Source organism: Lolium perenne, chromosome 4 (assembly GCF_019359855.2).
Source record: "Lolium perenne isolate Kyuss_39 chromosome 4, Kyuss_2.0, whole genome shotgun sequence".
Lineage (NCBI taxonomy): Eukaryota > Viridiplantae > Streptophyta > Magnoliopsida > Poales > Poaceae > Lolium > Lolium perenne.
This window is the reverse complement of record NC_067247.2, coordinates 353,676,076-353,694,918: the sequence shown is the minus strand read 5'-3', so window position 1 is coordinate 353,694,918 and position 18,843 is coordinate 353,676,076. Positions and strand designations below refer to the sequence as shown.

Genomic DNA, 18,843 nt, shown 5'->3' with positions numbered 1-18,843 from the left:
ATTGTTCATTTTATTACTGTCCATAAGGTGAATTGCTCATTTGCTTGAGTTATTTAAAGCTTGCATTGGGTCTTTTTCTAGTTGTGTGTGCTTTTGCAGAAAGGAAATTTCAGTTTCCTGTAGATGCATTTCAAATGGTTTATTGGCAGATGATGGATTGTTTCCCACTCCGTTTGATCAAATGCAGGGCCACTAAGGCTTTTTTTATACTTGCTACAGTTAAAATATGTCCCACTATGTGTAATATTAAATTATAAGTTAATTTGTTAATATCCAAATTTTAACATTTGTACAATTAATTTTTAAAGATTGGCGGGCGCGGCAACGCGTGCCTTCATGGTCCAGTTAAGAAGTAAATAAGATACTAATCCAAGCTAAGATAGCCAAGTGGAAACCAAACCTATATATATACTAAGGAGATCTTGTGAGGACATCATAAACCCTACAGTAATTCCTACCTATATAATAGAGCTCAAACTAAAGTGTTACACTCAAGAAAATTGAGCAAGCACTTGATCTTGTATATGGGGGTCAACTCTTCTTAGTCCAACCTTTGGTAAGCTAAAACCCTAATTATCACCATTAGGTGTTGACTATAGAACCTTAAGAATGGTTATTAAGATAAAATCCTTAGGAGCAAGGATCTATCAATAATAACTTGAGTATATAAATAAATGTCTATAGTGGTAAATAAAGACCTTAATAACAAAACCGCAAGAATTATATATGAATATGAATTCTAAGAAATTTTAAGATGATAAGCAGATATCATCCACCATAAGAAACAACGGGAAAGGTAGTAAGTAAACCCTAGATCTCTCTCAACACCTTTATTAATGAAGTTAATGCATTATACTAAGAACCTTGCCTAGTCAAGCACCTATGACAACCCTAGTAATATGTTGAAGAAACTATCACCTTATTGTGAGGAAGAGCAACCCTAATTAACTCCACATGATATCAACCCAATATATAAACCTGTGTCTATATCTCAATCCTAAATTGAGTATCATTTGGTGATCACAAGTAAGGCCTAAAGACCATACCTTAAACCCTAATATAAGAGGTATAATTAGTTGATCAACCCTAGTCCTAAACTCTATCTGTCAACCCTTGAGATTTAACCAAACAACCCTTATTAGCAACTCACTTAAGTTTTGAGACATGTAAATATCGTCCAGTGATTCTAACATTGTATATTACATGTTAACCATAAGATCTATACTGACTATAGGGAAGTCAGTTGTACCTTTTTCCTCTCGCATATCAACGGTCCATTAATAAGGGTTGCCTAGATCGTCTATCTATATGCTAAAGGGGAGGACATCAGTCCAAAACGTACCAATAGATATAGGAGAGGGCATACTTGTTAAAGGTCTATGATGGATTGCAAGGGTTGTTTGGATCGGTCTATCTATATTGTACAGGGTAGGGCATGTAGATTTTCCGGAACGGTCTACCATTATGGTAAAGGGGAGGACAGGTGCCTGGGTCGGTCTACCTATAGATAAAGGACATGCCAAACTTACAAAAGGGTTGGTATGCTGGGTCGCAGAGAAGGACCGTGTTTGGATTGGATCTTATATTGGCCCCGATACCAAGGAAGTGTGGACGAGGCTCTCAACTCGGATGTCAATAAAGATAATATCTTTTATGGGAAAAGTAACACACCTCTGCAGTGTCAGTCACTGTTCCAGGTTTAGAACTGCGAGATGTAAAGGAACTTCATGAAGTTCTAGACACCCGGTGAAGGTTGACAGACATAGGTTTTAAGAATAAAAGCAACCTTTTAAGAAATGATTACGAAAACTTTCATTTTCCTATGAATTTCTAGTCCGTGGCTAGCTAGTGCATGATACACTATTCCGATTATTGAATTTACTGAGCACGCTCGTACTCACCTGTTACCTCTTGACCACCCTTCTTAGACCTGGAGGCATCGAAGGAAGATCTACAATGAAATTCGAAGACGGATGAGTCAACTACTACCAGGGATAGGATCATGTCAGAGGACACAACGAAGTCAAATACCAACTACACGATGGAAACCTATACTAGGAGTAGAAGGGAACCAATTCCCTAATCATATAACCTGAGTAGCTAGAATTCAACTATAGTTCTTTAGTAAGGCAAGTTTCTCTATAGGTAGAGCTAGGATGAGTCTAGTCTACGAGTTGTGCTTTTGGAGTTTATTTGCAGTTTACCTCATTCTAAAGTAGGAAGTTGTGTTGATCTTTTATAAAGAGTCAATGTGTTATTCTCTAGACATACCTTGGACCCACATATGTTTCTGTTGTACCACTTGAGGGATGTAATACTAGTGGAATGGTGTCTCATTGGTGTTATGTCAACGACTTACATACTACAACATGTAATAGTATGCTGGGTCACCACACATTTGTTTGTTCAAAGTTTTTTAGGGGTTCTTATTGGGGCCGCTGGTGTGTGCACCCTCTCCCCAAATTGGAGAGCTGGTGCCGACGCCCCCCTAGAGCGCACTACCGGCGTACCTGTGGGCGCCTATTTGGGGCACCGGTGGAGATGCTCTTAGGGGAATAGGAAGACTCCACTTTCACCTACCGCCATATCTAAGCTTTGAGATATGCTGCCATGTACAATGCTAGAGAAGGCTCACCTTCCCTTAGCAGTCCACGTCATTTAGACAAGATATTAAATATAGGTGGCATAATTCATTATCTCTTATAGTCTCCTCTCGTTTGGAAAAGACATTAAATATAGGTGGTACAATGCATTATCACTTATAGTCTCCTCTAGCAATTAATGAGAATCAGTTAGTTTTAATAGGAAACTGAGTTGATAAGAGAAGATACATGGTCCAATGGAGAAAATATTTTTATCGTACTCCCTCCGTTTATTTCTATAGTGCCTATTGTATATTGGCACGGAAATTAGCGCAAGCCATTTTTTTGATACAAAACCCCCTAGCGATCTTACAAACAAAATAGGAAACTGAAATCAGATCTCAGAAAATAATCTTGTTTCCATAACCGATCGCTTTATGTACTCACTCTCTCCCGCTATTCTTTCCATAATCAGATTGGTTTCCAATTTTTGGGACGGGAACAGATTGGTTTCCATATTTACTAGACGGGAACAGATTCGTTTCCAGATTTTCTGGACGGGAACAGATCGGTGGAAGGTGTTCTTTGCAAAAAAAAACACAGCTTTACTCTTATATTCTGAAACGAAAGCGAAAAAACAATAGACATTATAGAAAGGAACGGAGGGAGTAATTTTTAAGGGATTATCTCTTACCTTAGCTAAGGGAAGACAACATTCTCTCTCCTTCAACTAATCAACAATCTGACGTGGAAACATTAAGGAAAGCGTGAAACTATATTTGGACCAAGCTCATATACTTCTAGCACATACCAATGCTAATTTTAGAGGTACTAGCAAAATTTAATTATTATAAAAATGCATGAAAAATATAAAAATATTAGAAATATTAATTATTATTAAACATACATGATAATAATATTTACTTCTTGTAAATGTAAATTATTTACTAAGGGAATGTAAACAAAATCACTTTAAATATAGCACAATGCAAGAGTATTTTTCATCAACACTTTTAAATAAACAGCTAGAAACTTTGCTACATGGTTCATAATGTCAATAACTAACAACATTGTATACTTCCTAAGACCGTAGCATTTTAAAAACAAGTTTAATAGTTTATATTTATATCGATCTGCCCTGGGTGCCAAATAAAAAAAAATGATTGGACCTCTCCTATATCTCAGCACACCATATGGATCATCATCGATGGTTACAAACATGAATCACACATGGACCATACACACATATGCATAGTACTACTCATCTACAACCATGACCTTATTTTCCGGAAGCATGCCGGAAGCGGCGGAAGCAAGGACGTCCCGTGGACGTGAACTGGCCGAAGAAGCATGCGCGGACTGGAGTGATGGGCGGGAGAGGAGGAAATTGGGTGGAATCGTCGTAGGGTTGGTTTGTGTGGGTGAAAAACGAAACCCGTGGGCAAAGATACAATAACACTATCTTTTCTGTTAAGTTAGTGCCACATGAGCAATTTGCCTATTATACCGTGCTTTTTTTTAGCTTTTTCTATAGACATACAAGTTGTAGTATCTGTTCAAACACACATAAACGCACACCACACTCACACACACCACACACACTCACACCCCACGCTATGCGACTAACCAGACCTACACCTTATATATCCTTCACGTCCTTGAAAGATCTTGGAAGTCCTAGACTCCATAACGGTGGGTATCGTCGTTCTCGTCTGTGGCATATTGACGTGTGAGAGAGGTACCTGCGAAATTACCTGGGCAGTGTTCCTACTGAACGGATCCGGACGAGACACCCAGAAATCGCTGCCGCAAGGAGTTGAGCCTAGACCTACACGTGGTCTCTCCTTAGGATACCGTGCTAAGATACATCCATTGTAAAAGGACTGAGCGTGAGGGGCCCTGTCATTGATTTAGATGACATGCCTTTTAAACAGAGCCTCTCTCCTCGCATCTGAATTTCTTCCACCCGTCCTGCCGCCAAAACAGAGATCGAGCGAGGAGAAAATCCTGAGGAATCGTCCGAGTCCTACCTAGACATATGTTAGTTGCCATGCAGAGGCAAGGTGAGTCTGTGTACGATTGTGAGTCATACAACTCGATTGCGTATACATCCGCAGGCAAGCTCGCGGTAGATTTTGACGATGAGTTCAAAGAAACGAAGGGGGAAAGGAACTGTTCCTTAAGCTAATTTTCGATCGTGTGTGATTTTCATACGATTGATTGATCGATCCGTTGGGGTCAAGAACTAACAAAAGATCCACCCGCCAACGAGCGCCGAGCGTGGACATGGAGAGATCCTTCGACTCTTCCTTCCATCCCCGGCCTGCCATCGATCCCGCCGCCGACCGTCAGTACCCGTCCTGGTTTATCCTACACCGTTCCGTCCTCTTCGACAACTGCGACAATGCCACCACCGCCGAAGCCAAGATGAGCACCGGCCACACCATCAAGTTCACCTTTTGCCTCGACCCCCCGCCGGCCGTCTCCCACCTGTTCGTCCACGAAACCGACACTAACCCACTCGTGGTGAAAGTCGAGGTCATCTGCAATGCCAAGGACCTCGTGCTCCTCCGCCGAAACTCCGAGGTAGCGGTCGAGAGGGACGAGTACTTCGTCTACCAGGCAGCAGCAGCATGACTCGGAAGAAGCAAGCTGTCGCTCACGCCGATCCCTGCTATCCTGATTGCTCTATCGTCGTGCGCCGCCATCTTGCCCCTTTACGACGGCCACTTCCTCCTCGCCGATCTCACCGTGGAGTACGCCGGGGAAGGCGAGTACAACTACCATCTCCACGTCTTCTCGTCCAAGACGTGGGTGTGGGGCACCAGGACGCTACCGGTGCCAACACGTCGATGTCGTAACGACGTGCTCAATGAACCCGACAAGGTGATCGAGCTCGGAGGGAGCGTGCTAGGTTGGGTGGTTTTCCGGGCAGGGATCGTCGTCTGCGACGTGCTCGGCCACGACCCCGTCCACACCCGCTTCATACCGCTACCGAAGCCAGATTGGGGGCCCAAGGAGGAATGGAAACATTCCATGTCGCACTTCCGGGATGTCTCCTACTGGGGCGATGGTTTCATCAAGCTCCTCGACATGGATCTCCGTTTCCGCTACGTCACTGTTGATCTTAATCATAACCATAGGCGGCCCGTGATCAAGATGGCCAAGGATTTTGACCACCTGGATACCATCCTCGACTCGGAGCTCCTCCCTCCCGAGAATGTTAGGTGGACAGCAACCAGCAGCGTCCCTGATGGTTGGAAGATCCGAACATGTTACAAGCATATTTCCTAGAACTACTGTCAAAAGGGGCATCTTGTCGATGTTGATGACATCGCAATTCATAACCTGGGGCATCGTGAGTTGTGGGATGGGGATTTTAGAAGATGGACACTCAAGAAACTGCAAGTTTATCGGACCACCCTGAGTATCTATGGCGACAATGTGGTGTACTTTACAATGATTTCTAGGAACCACTTCACGATCAATGGAAATGGATACTTGGTCTTGACCTTGGGAAGAAGACGGTGGAGATGTTCGAGCCTGAGGATAACAGTCCTGTCCAACCTTTTGCGTTTTCCCAACATCTGAATACACCTCGAAGGCAAGTGGTCTCATTCTTTCTAATCACTCTCTCGGAGTGTAAATCTCTCCTCTCAATCTGTGTACACAATGGTACATACTTGACTTGTCAAAACTACTGGCTTTGTTTTTCAAGTGCTGCACTAATTATTTACCTCTGACATGTACTCCCTCCGGTCGGATATAATCGACGCGGAGGGAGGCCTGCCATGCATATCATTAGGCGTGTGGGTGCGTCAATTAAATATGTCCAGAGGTAGTAGTGTTGAAGAAATCATCCATACAACAAGGTTATTCCTATCCCGCGAACACCCAGTCGATGTACCCATTGCACAAGGTGAACACTGCCACCCATGACTACCCGATGCCCTTATTGCCTCCAGGACCTGCCCCAGCGTTGGCACCATCATCGCCCTTCCACTACGGGGAAAAATAGGCGTCGCCGTGCAACCTTTCTTTGCCGTGTGTTCCCGCACGGCAAAGATTTCTTTGCCGTGCGCACAGATAAAAACGCACGGTAAAGACCTTGGCGACGGGAAAGATAGACACAAGCGCACGGCAAAGATACGATTCACGGTAACGATGGAAGAGGCCGCACGACAAAGAAAAGTGCACGGCAATGGCCCAACACACCGCACGGCAAAGACTTGGTGCACGGCAAAGGCGTTGGGCATTGCCGTGCCTCATCCTTTGCCGTGCGCGCAGCTGGGTTACACGGCAAAGCAGCCTTTGCCTAGTGTTTTCGAAAAACGCACGGCAAAGAAGCCTTTGCCTAGTGTAAGCGCACGGCAAAGATGTAAAAACTGGATTTTTTCTCATCTCAAAAGGCGTGGCGTGGTATAGTTATCAACAAACAAACACTTAGCTCAGTGGCAAGGTTGCACGCTTTCCCTACTCTGTGTCCTAAGTTCGATTCCCAGACCAGCCAGTTTGGGGAAATCTTTTAGATAAAACATGACTGCAAACCTTTGCCGTGCAAATAGTTGCATGGCAAAGCCTGTTTTTCCCGTAGTGTTCGCCCCACCGTGTAGACCGGGATAGAAGGAATTTAGGTGGTGGACCAAAAAAATAAATATGCTGCTTTAGATGTTGAAGTTGTACATGAATGATCATGGCATTTTATCCAATTTTGTATCATGTCCTCAGCCGTACATATATGCAAGATGGTGCTCCCCGATGATACTCCGTCCACAAATAAGGGACTCTAGTACTGAGGACCATTTTCAATCAAAAAAATCCAACGAGTCACAAGTTGTTTGCTCTAGGATCTAAAATCCAGACGTTCGCTCCTTATAAATTCCCCAAATAAGTGAATGTTACTTTTGTCCTACGTCAAACTATTCTAAGTTTGACCAACTTTATGGAAAATAGTAGCAATATCTATGACATGAAATTAGTATATTATACTATCGGAAACTCAAAAACTTATCCCGGGTGCATATGCACCCGGTATGTATAAAACATATTTTAAAATGTAAAAAATAGGAAAAAAATTTCACATGTAGAGGAACATGTTATTTTAACACCAAAAATTTGTCTTCTTTTACACAGAACACAAAATATGTCGGGTTTTGCCGAAACAACTTTCTGAGCATGTAACATGTTAAGATATACACGAGACATTTCTTTTGTATTTATTTAACATTTTAAAATATGTTCAAAATGCATTTGAAATAAAGAGTGCATATACACATGGGGTGCAGAAACACCCTATCCACTATACTATAGCGTAAAGTACAAACATAAAGAAGTACTGCCACATGTAAGCAGTGGCGGAGCTTGCCAGGAATTATGGGGGAGAAAAACATAAAATATCTATATCTGGGGGGCAAAGTGCTAAAAAAAATTCTCTTCTAAGCCTTGTAATTTTTTTTCCTTCAGTAATTCTCAAAAAGTTGGGAGGGGGGGGGGCGGTGGCCCCCCTGACTTGTACATAGCTCCGCCTCTACATGTAAGCATTCTTCTACTAAATTTTTAGCTACTTTCTGCAATATTTGATATCGAGAAAACTTAACAGACCGAGAGGTGCTAACCTCAACAAGATTTTGAGTATTAAAGGATGAAATTCAATTTAGCTCCTGGGTACATATGCTCCCTCCACACAAAAAACACCAAGAGAGCTTGCACCCAAGAGCCAAAACATCACTCCCACGGTTACACTTCTAATTTAATCACTACTATAGTTATACTATAGCCAAAAGTACAAATCTAAGGAAGTACTGTTACATGCAAGTGCACTGCTACTAAATTCTTAGCTCTGTTCTGCAATAGTACCAGGCCCGGGCGGCCATGTGTGCGCTGTGTGCGACCTGCACAGGACCCTAGGATTTTAGGGGCCTCAAATTTTTACGTAGCCCATGTATATATTTATGTGTATAGAAAAAAAGATCAAGGAAATTTACTTGGGCTTTGCTGCTTTTGTTGGAGGGCGGTCCCCCCCGACTTGTACATAGCTCCGCCTCTACATGTAAGCGTTCTGCTACTAAATTTTTAGCTACTTTCTGCAATATTTGATATCGAGAAAACTTAACAGACCGAGAGGTGCTAACCTCAACAAGATTTTGAGTATTAAAGGATGAAATTCAATTTAGCTCCTGGGTACATATGCTCCCTCCACACAAAAAACACCAAGAGAGCTTGCACCCAAGAGCCAAAACATCACTCCCACAGTTACACTTCTAATTTAATCACTACTATAGTTATACTATAGCCAAAAGTACAAATCTAAGGAAGTACTGTTACATGCAAGTGCACTGCTACTAAATTCTTAGCTCCGTTCTGCAATAGTACCAGGCCCGGGCAGCCATGTGTGCGCTGTGTGCGACCTGCATAGGACCCCAGGATTTTAGGGGCCCCAAATTTTTACGTAGCCCGTGTATATATTTATGTGTATAGAAAAAAAAGATCAAGGAAATTTACTTGGGCTTTGCTGCTTTGGTTGGATCACCGACGCTACGCTAGCTGGACCTAGACGCTAAGACGCGTACGCGATTAGTCTATTAGTGAATCGTGCCTCACCTCGGAACGCCGAGAAGCAACGCAACACCGACGCGAAGATTCACCTGTTCGCCTCTTCAGTCCTCAGCTCTCAGCCAAGGCCTGCTCTCAGCTGTTTCAAATTTCCGATCGATCCAACCAGGAAGCAGGGTGATTCATCAAAGAATTGGGAAGCCAGCGACATCTCCTTGACCCCGCGACGCCGCGACAAGAGACGACGAGCGACTAGACGAGGTAATTCGACTTTTCTCATATTGATCGCTCATCAACAACGTTGCAGTATGCAGCTGGTTTTTGATTTATTATTTACATGTTTCTATCATTCTATGTATGTTATTTTAGAACTAATGGGGCGCGATTATGGTGCCAAAAAGCGCAAGAGAAAAGAGAAGGAACAAACTCTGATTCAATCTCAAAAGGGGGCCATGGAGAAATTTATTATAAAAGAAACTAAAGTTACTTCCGACAATCACTCAGTTGGTACTGCAACGCTTGCACTGGATATTATTCCTTACAACAATGATGCAGATGGTCAGACAGAGATAGAAAATAATGTTGAGGTAGAGGAAGATGATATTGATGTTAACTTCAGCACTTCACCAGATATTTTTGATCCAAGATCTTGGAATTATCTTGATTCTAAACAGATTGATATTTTAGCACAAAGGGGTCCAAGAAGAGACTTAAAAATTAAAAAAGGTTTGAAGGATAGATTTAAGAGAAGGTTTTCTGCAGTATATTATACCAGACTTCTATCAAATGGGGAGCATTGCGATAGAGACTGGCTTGTCTATTCTAAGGAACTTGATAGAGTCTTTTGCTTCGGCTGTAAATTATTCACAAAAGGGCATAGAAAAGGTCAGTTGGCAAATGAGGGTTGTAACGATTGGTCACATATTGTCACTAGACTACAGGATCATGAGAGAAGTGTGGAGCATGTTTTAAATATGACCAATTGGTATGAATTGCGTAGTAGATTGGAAAAGCATCAGACTATTGATAAAGCTGCTCATCGACAATTTGAGAAAGAAAAGGACCATTGGGGTAAGGTTTTGTTCAGAATTGTTTGCATTGTGAAATTTCTTGCTAAGCATAATCTAGCCTTTCGTGGTAGCAACAACAAACTCTATGAAGATAGCAATGGTAATTTCTTGGGTTTGATAGAGATGTTGGCTGAATTTGACCCTGTTATTCAGGAGCATGTTCGGCGTATTACAAATGAAGAAACTCATGCACATTATCTTGATTATAAGATTCAGAATGAGTTGCTACACTTGCTTTCTTCTTCTATTAGGGCCGAACTTGTTCAGAAAATAAAGAGGTCAACGTATTTCTCTGTCATACTTGATTGTACCCCTGATGCAAGTCACCAAGAGCAAATGTCTTTAATTATAAGATATGTGGATTTATCTTCAAGTCATGTTTGCATAGAAGAATCCTTTCTAGGATTTCTGGATGTAAATGATACGACTGGGCAAGGACTTTTTGATGTGGTAGAGAATGAATTAAAGCTTCTCTTGATCTTGATATAAATGATGTGCGAGGACAAGGTTATGATAATGGGTCAATTATGAAAGGAAAACATCAAGGGGTACAAAGGAAACTGTTGAATGTAAATCCTAGAGCTTTCTATTCTGCTTTTGGTTGCCATAGCCTTAATTTGACACTTTGTGATATGGACAAGACTCGTGGTAGAGCTAAGGACTTCTTTGGAATCTTCCAACGCATCTATACAACTTTTGCTAATTCTACTAAGAAATGGCATATTCTGAAAGATAACATATTAGGATGGACTCTCAAGTCAGTGTCAGCTACTCGTTGGGAGAGTCATGTTGAAAGTGTCAAATCTATCAGATTTCAATGCGTAGACATTCGAGAGGCTCTACTTCAGGAACACAATATTTTATTGGTTAATGATGTAGTTTCTTTCGACTTTGGCTACATCCGACAATAACATTTATTTCCCTTCTTTTGTTCCAGGTTTCTGAAACTGATAAAGATCCAAAGACAAGCAGTGAGGCTTTAGGTTTGGCAAAAAATGAACTTGGGGACTATGAATTTATAGTGGAAATAGTCATTTGGTATGATGTATTGCTTAATGTTAATTTAGTAAGCAAAAACTTGCAAACCAAGGATATGCTTATTGATGTTGCTATTGAAAAAGTGCAAGGGCTGATGACTTTCTTCGAGGGGTACAGGAAACTAGCTACGTACAGGCATTGGAGATAGCCAAAGGTATTGCACTTGAGTTAAATATCGATGCAAAATTTCGTGAAAGGCGGGAAATTAAAAGAAAGAAACAGTTTGATGAGAACACAGAAGACACAAATGTTGCCACACAGTCTGCGGAGGAATCATTTCGAGTCAACTATTTCATTCCTCTTGTTGATCAAGCAATTTCCACAATCATAGATAGATTTGAACAATATAAGGGCTACCAGAAAATCTTTGGTTTCTTATTTACCTCTGGAAAATTGCAATCATTGGATAATGATAGTTTGAAATCTACTTGTGAGAATCTTGAGGCTGCTCTTACCAAAGATTAAAAAAAATCTGACATTGATGCCAATGATCTGTATGTTGAGTTGAAGTTTCTTAAAGGATTCATTCCAAATGAAAATATGGGGCCTGTTGAAGTTCTGAATTATCTGAAGCGGCATGATTGTTTTCCCAATGCAAGAATTGCATATAGAATTTTGTTGACCATTCCTGTGACTGTTGCATCAGCAGAACAGAGCTTTTCTAAATTGAAGCTATTGAAGTCATATATGCGTACTACGATGACACAGCAAAGACTCAATGATTTGGCGACAATATCGCTTGAGAGTGAAGTGTTGGAGAAGATTGATTATGAAGATATCATTGAAGATTTTATCTCGAAGAACCCTAAAAGAATGATGTTGTTCAAATAAACATTATGCAACTTGGAGTGTAATAGGTATGGCTCTTAATTTATATCCAATTTCCTATAAGATAGTAAGACATATACATTATATTTGTTGAATGTTGAATAGTTCGGATTTGTTTGTAAGATAGGGGCCCAATTTTAGAGTTTCGCACGGGGCCCCAGATTTTGCCGGCTCAGCCCTGAATAGTACAATGATGCTGGCGAAACTTAACAGAGCGAGAGGTGTTAATCTCAACAAGATTGAGCATTAAAGGATATCCTGCAGCTGTTTCATACTGGGATCCAACTCTGCACCATTGCTCTCTTCATAATAACCATCCGAAGGGGTCCTGTATGCATCAGCAATCGCCTTTCCTTTATCCATAACTGCTGACGGCACGGTTTGCAGGAGACTGAAAAGACAAAATTAGAGTGAAAACTCAGTGATGATTCCTTGTGATTTGAATTAGAAAATAATGATAGTACTTGTCTAATGCTCCAAGGGCAACAGCGATTTTGGTCCTCATGGTTTCAACAGATGCTGATGGGTCTTTCCGTGTTGCCTTTAGTAGCAGTGAGTCGAGATCTTCCAACGCTCTAGGAAAGAATATGCAGCACACCTAATAAGCTCCCAGTTCATTATGCAAACAAGTAGACTCCTACAGAAAAGGTCATCATGTACCGTAAGCATTCATCCACAGCATCAGTGGCAGCTTTGCCTTGGCCATTACTGGATGCATATTGTGCCACCTGCATTAACATCATTTCAGTATGATAGTTTGAAATCAGGTACGTAAGTGTATTATGAAACATGGTTATCCTATCATGCTATAGCCTGGAACAAAGAAACGAACCTAGATAGCTAGTGAAAAGATGTGACACTGTGGACTAGCATTCACAGGCAGAGCAACTTACTGCTCGAATATTGACACGTAGAGAGGATGCTGGACCTGAACGAAGCAATGATCTGCTCTCGTCATACTTTGGCTTGTCAAACTCTAAAGATTTCTCTGTAATGAAGCATGCAAAGATTAATCAATATAGTATGGTACAGGTTGTTATCACTTATAACAAAAGAATCTCGCCAAGGCATACATGGACATATTTGGTCATTATTGCATTTCTTGCGGGAAGTCAGAACGCTATGCTCGCACGTTTGAAGAGGTCATTTGTGCTAACGGATGGGTAGACTGCAGAAATATTCAGAACATGCAGCATTCTGAATTTTCTTTTCTGTTCGAAATGGTAGCAGCATAGCCCCAGCCTTAGCATCGAAACGATACACACGGCTTTTATATTATTGCAAGGTTCAGAGTATAAAGTTTGCAAATTACGTGTCACATAGAGTTGCCGCGAAAATGAGCCATATAAACAAAGAACAGAAATAGCTACTATGCATCTTGTATTCGTCTAGAATGCAGTACTCTGAATTCTGGTTGGTAAGCTTGTTATGTCTGTGCAAACAGTAGTGATTTTAATCCAGCCTGTGCATTTCTGTATAACAGTGAGTAACATCTGATACTTGTACAATTTCCAATTGGCACACCAGGCAAGCAATCGATACGGTACTACTAGTTTTTTAGATAATGGGCGCTTTATTACTTATGTAAGCAATCAATACGGTACTAGTATACTAGGGTTATCAAGCTTATCACTTGCAAATAGTAAGCCTCACCTAAATCCCTGAACTGGTCTTGCGTCAACAGCACAGCCGGGACGTACGCTTCCAGCGGCTCCAGCTTCTTCCTGGCGTCAGCAGTTGAAAGATTCAACACGAAGCAGAAATGTGGATCAAATGCTGAAACGCGGATATTGTTCATCGTGAGCGAGGCACGGGTTGGTTAGCGGTAGTGCAGTAGTACCTCTTGACGTAGTTGTCGAACGGACTGGCTTCTGCCCCTGAAACACGAGAGATTGGTGGTCAGTCAGTCGTGCACACACAGACACACCGAGCAAGCAGCTCGCCCCAGCGGAGTCAAAAATACCGCAGAATGCTACAATTGGAACCTACGGCCGGCGGCGGTGGCGAGCCAGGCGGCGACACCGGCAAGGGAGGCGGCGCGGCGGCCGAGTCCGAGTCCGTTCGACGGCGGCGCGGTTGAGGCGGCCGTGACGCGGCAGCATCGGCGGCGGAGGGGTCGCGCTAGGGAGGGGCAGAGTTGCGCCCCGGCAGAGGTGGCCGGGAGGAGCGAGGCGGAAGGCATTTTGGAGGGCTGGGAGAGATGGAATTGGGGAGCGGCGGGTGCTCGCGGCGGGGAGAGTGGGCTTTTGGTGGCTGCCGCGACGCCCGGCGAGGTGAGGGGTGCGGCTGTGGTTTGCTCGGCGTGGCCGCCTAGCCAGGAACAGATCGTTTTCCGACTCGTGCCCGGTGCTTGTGCGCGCTACGTGGGCTACCCATTGCCACTCAGGTTGTAAATGGCAGCGGCAATCCGCGTGCCCGCATACGCCGCCCGCCAATTTTTGCCTAAATGACGGTTGTGGCGTACCACGAAAGTTTTGTGGCATTCGTGGACATGCTCGCGAAGGCCACCGGTTTCCAGCGGCAGCCTACCAAACTCTTCGTTTTCGCTCAAAGAAAAAAAATCTGTCCCCTCCGCTCTTCTCTGCCTCCTCCGCGAGGCTTCCTCGCTGCGTCCTCCACGCCGCCTCCTCGCTGCCCACAAGCACAGCTCTCATCTCTGCCTCCTCCCGCCGCCACGCGCCGCCGGATCGCAAATTTCGCGCCACGCGCCGCCGGATCCGCGCGTCACCACCCTCCCTTCGCCAACCGCCGCCGTCCGGATCGAGAAGCCGATTCAGTTGCCGGCGAGAGCAACCCGCCGCGACGACCGGTGAGGGGCCGCTGCCGTCCGGATCGAGAAGCCAATTCAGTTGCCGGCGAGAGCAACGACCGTCCAGCCGGGGGCCGCCGCCGTCCGGATCGAGAAGCCGAATCAGTTGCCGGCGAGAGCAACGACCGTCCAGGCGGGGGGCACCGCGACGACCGGTGAGGGGCAAAGCAGCAGGTGGGGGTGCTTGCGACGACCGACGACGAGGTAGCAGCAGTGGAGGGGATCCCGCGACGAGCTTGTGCAGGCGGAGGAGCCAGCCACATGGCGGCGCGGACCGAGCAGGCCGGCCGCTGCGACCCGGCGACGGCGAATCTCGGGATGGGAGGGAGAGGACGTCGAGAAGGAACCGGATCCGGCCGCGGAGGCGGCGGCGGCGCTGGAAGGAGGCGGGAGATAAAGGCGGCGGTGGCGGAAGGTCCTCCGTCGCGGGCATGGTCGCGAGTCCTGGGCTATCAGCGTTATGTATGCAACATGCAGAGTTGCGAGCAGCGCCAGCGGCGACCACCGAAACTGCATAATCCCACCGAATTGATTTGTGGCTGCCAAAAAGTTCCGTATTTTTTTATGTGGCTGAAGCGGACGTGGCCGCAACGTCCAGCAACTTGTCCACTGACATCCTGAATTGCCACTATAAACATTTAAGCATTACACCTCACTCTACATAGCTAAGATGCACCCAACCGTCTAAGATCAGTATCACTCATAAAATAAAAGATAACTCAAAAAACTTGACTGTCAACTAGGTCATGGGAGTCGCAATCCCACTATTATGAGGCCACCTATTTTTGGGTAATAAACTCTTTAACCGTATTCTCCAACCGTGTAGATACCATTGTAAAGAGGTCTCGGTCCTCCGAGCGCTGCAGCGACGACCATAAACGGATCAAAGTCGTACACCGGTAGGTTACCTGCATAACGTTTTTATCGTTCGAAACCTTGTCATTTCAACATAACCAAAGCGACCATATAACGACAATGGCTTCAACTCTGGTTAGAGTTTTAAGCCAAGAATCCACCATGTTTAGCCAATTGTGAAAGATATTTGCAATGTTACGTGGATGGTAATAAGGTAGAATCTATCTGAGTGATAGACCATATAGACTTACCGAACCGGCACTGGAGAAAATGTGTTTTATTGTCTCCTCTTGGTGACAAAAACACATTTCGTACAACCGTGCCAGTTACGTTTAGCAAGGTTATATTAGTAAGGATAACACCACGACGAAGGTACCATGTAAAGACCTTAATTTTTAATGGCATCTTCATCTTCCAAATGAATTTATTATTAAGTATCGGTTGAATGAGTTCGACAAAAGCTTTGTACATGGACCCTACCGAGAATACACCATTCTTGGTTAATCCCAGCAGAATTCATCAGACCCCTGTGTCAACTGGATCGAAACTAGCCTCTGTAGCAGTTCATTCCAAGAAAACAGTAGGGGTCCAGTAAGATCACGCCTAAACGTCACCACTGGAGGATGTGTTTCCATTATCTTCTGCAATGTATCTCTTTTATGACGTACAATACCGTACAAGGCTGGATATTGCTCTTGGAAAGTGGTTGCACCCAACCATTTATCATCTCAGAACCTTATCTTTGATCCATCTTTGAAAGAAAAAGAAATCGTATGGAAAAAGGTGCTTTTTAGTAGTCATAATTCCATCCCAAAAATGTGAATCTCCAGGTTTTAAAAGAACCTGAGAAATAGCTTTTGAGCCAACATACTTTGTCCACAACAAGTTTTTCCATACTCCATTCTCGGTTAACAACCTAGCCAGCCATTTTCCTAGCAAGACTTGGTTTTTATCCTCCAGACCGTGAACACCAAGTTCACCTTGATCTTTTAAACGGCATACGACACTCCATTTAGTCAATCGGTATTTTTTCTTCTCACCATCTCCTTGCGAAAAGAATATGGATCGGAAATAATCCAATATATGCAGAACTCCTTTAGACAACTAGTACTAGGAAAAAGTAATCATATACAATACGTCAATACCATGTTTGTAAGTATTGCATTTATGAGAACCAATCTTCCACCTAGAGATAGTAATTTTTCTTGTAGTCTTTCCTCAACCAATTTTCATTCAGCGATCGTGAGCCTCCGATGATGGATCGGAATACCAAGATAAATAATTGGAAAGTTGCCCAACCCACATCCGAACAGTTCGGCATATAGGTTGGCTTTGTCTTAAGCCTAGCCAAAACAAAATAATTCATTCTTATGAAAATTTATCTTAAAATCAGATAGCTGCTCGAACGCTGATAAAATTAATTTCAGATTTCCCGCCTTTTCTAAATCATGTTCCATAAAGAGAATTGTGTCATAGCCACTATAAACATCAAAAGCTTTAGCTCTACTACCCAATATTCTGTTTGTTTGCAAAGTGTTTGGCGGTGAATTTCGGATGAATTTTTTTTCCCGAAAACAATGTAATAAAGACGTCGAAGTCAGCCTGGTAAAGCCAGTGCAATAATACTTGCTTCAACAAAGAAAGACGAATAAAAGGATAAATTCAGCACAATAAGAAAGAGATCAAACCTTAAATCATGTAGATTACTGTAAATGGTTGAGCTAGCACCAGAAACACTTTACATTGCAGGTGTGCGATCAAGAACACGATTCAGTCAAAGATCAAGGAGTGGGCAACTATAGGAGCAGCTCCATGCGATCGAGTCTCAGACTCTCAGTTTCCTACATGTACCATAAGAAATGAAATGAAAAAAAAAGACTGACCGATACGGCGATACCCACAGCAAAGCTCATGTATCACTGGCTCTAGAACTCGAAGGAGGCCTTGCACTTGAGCACGAAGCCGAGCAGCAGCAGCGTCGCCATGAGGCCGCAGGAGGAGCCCCCGACGCGGTGTATCCAGTAGGGGTCGAACCTGACGATCCTCCGGTCCACGAAGCACGCCACGTTGATGGCCACGATCAGCACCACCAGAAACGCCGGCAGCCACAGCGCCGACGGCAGCAAGCCCCACCCCTCCTCCTCGTCCTCCTCCTCCGCCTCTGGCTCCCGGTCGATGTACAACGGCGACAGCACGGCCAGCAACGCCAGGACCACGCACACCAGCTTCTCCGTCGACGAGGGCCTCCCCATGTCGATCGCACAAGCCGAAAATGCAGAAGTAGACTCTCTGCACCTGAAGCCCAAAGGTTTATACTACTATGGTGCTGTCTCTGAACCCGAAGTCCAAAGGTCTACACTACTACCTTGGTTCTCTCCAGAATTTCTCTCTTTTATTCTGAGTTTGGCAAGCTGGACCAATCTTCAGAAGCAAGCACACTAGGAACCTACCGAAAGATATCCTTTTGATCAGCAGACCTTTTGACTAGTGAGCGATTCCTATCATGCATGTAAAGGAACATATTCAGAGTTGTGCATTATTGTCCACTCACTGACTGTACGTTGGTGGCGAAGGGTGTTGAGCAGTACTGGATTGTGATATGTAAAGACGTAAAGGAGATTCCTCATCTTCATGGCTGGTGAGCACGGAATCAGATGCCGGTCGAGCAAGTAGCTCGATGATCCGAAGATGCGGGGTGCAGTAACGGACGCGCCCAGATGGAACCGGACTTCTTCCTGAAGCTGCCTTCATGCAGCGAATTGTGGCGTCGCGTCACTGGCTGTACAACATCAGTACGAGGGAGTATCTTTACGGCACGATGAGTCTTCTGTCTGACACGTGTTCTTAGCATAAACTATATACTATAAAACTTGAGACTTGCCCTTCTTTGCCCGTGTGAAATCTCCGGAATTATCTTTGCTAGGGACGTTTTCTCTTTTTAGCATCTTTCAGGGTTTAGGGTTAGGCTTTAACTTGGGCTTTGCATCTCTCTTCTTATACTTGGGTCTTTACAACTGTTGGAGAGGTGTGCCGGTTGATCATATTTGTAACAAGTTCTTCTTTCATTTTTCATTCTCCCTGGTTTGAAAGATGAATTTCCTTTCTCCAA

The 18,843-nt window shown here is 43.8% G+C and overlaps 2 protein-coding genes and 1 pseudogene across 2 annotated transcripts; 1 reads left to right on the top strand and 2 right to left on the bottom strand.

Moving 5' to 3' along the window:
• The first annotated feature begins 4,868 nt into the window (after positions 1–4,868).
• On the top strand, positions 4,869–12,073 carry LOC139830276 (uncharacterized; annotated as a pseudogene).
• A 12-nt stretch (positions 12,074–12,085) lies between these two features.
• On the bottom strand, positions 12,086–14,365 carry LOC127296945 (uncharacterized). Its single transcript, XM_051327196.2, has 7 exons — positions 14,060–14,365; positions 13,911–13,947; positions 13,724–13,794; positions 12,964–13,058; positions 12,731–12,798; positions 12,535–12,645; positions 12,086–12,461 (listed from the first exon to the last, which is right to left on the bottom strand). The coding sequence occupies exons 1-7, from the start codon at positions 14,250–14,252 to the stop codon at positions 12,317–12,319; spliced, it is 720 nt and encodes a 239-aa protein (XP_051183156.1). The 5' UTR covers positions 14,253–14,365; the 3' UTR covers positions 12,086–12,316.
• Positions 14,366–17,412: 3,047 nt separating this feature from the next.
• On the bottom strand, positions 17,413–18,314 carry LOC127296946 (uncharacterized). Its single transcript, XM_051327197.2, has one exon. The coding sequence runs from the start codon at positions 17,984–17,986 to the stop codon at positions 17,660–17,662; it is 327 nt and encodes a 108-aa protein (XP_051183157.1). The 5' UTR covers positions 17,987–18,314; the 3' UTR covers positions 17,413–17,659.
• Positions 18,315–18,843: the final 529 nt, after the last annotated feature.

What these genes read in the sequence shown, in the direction of transcription:
- LOC127296945 (XM_051327196.2), bottom strand. Translation starts at nt 14,252, where the DNA reads ATGCCTTCCGCCTCGCTCCTCCCGGCCACCTCTGCCGGGGCGCAACTC. An exon ending in TTCGACAACTACGTCAAGAG is followed by an intron (nt 13,795 to 13,910) that starts GTACTACTGCAC and finishes TGCTGACGCCAG; the next exon opens with GAAGAAGCTGGAGCCGCTGG. An exon ending in AGACCAGTTCAGGGATTTAG is followed by an intron (nt 13,059 to 13,723) that starts GTGAGGCTTACT and finishes GCTTCATTACAG; the next exon opens with AGAAATCTTTAGAGTTTGAC.
- LOC127296946 (XM_051327197.2), bottom strand. Translation starts at nt 17,986, where the DNA reads ATGGGGAGGCCCTCGTCGACGGAGAAGCTGGTGTGCGTGGTCCTGGCG.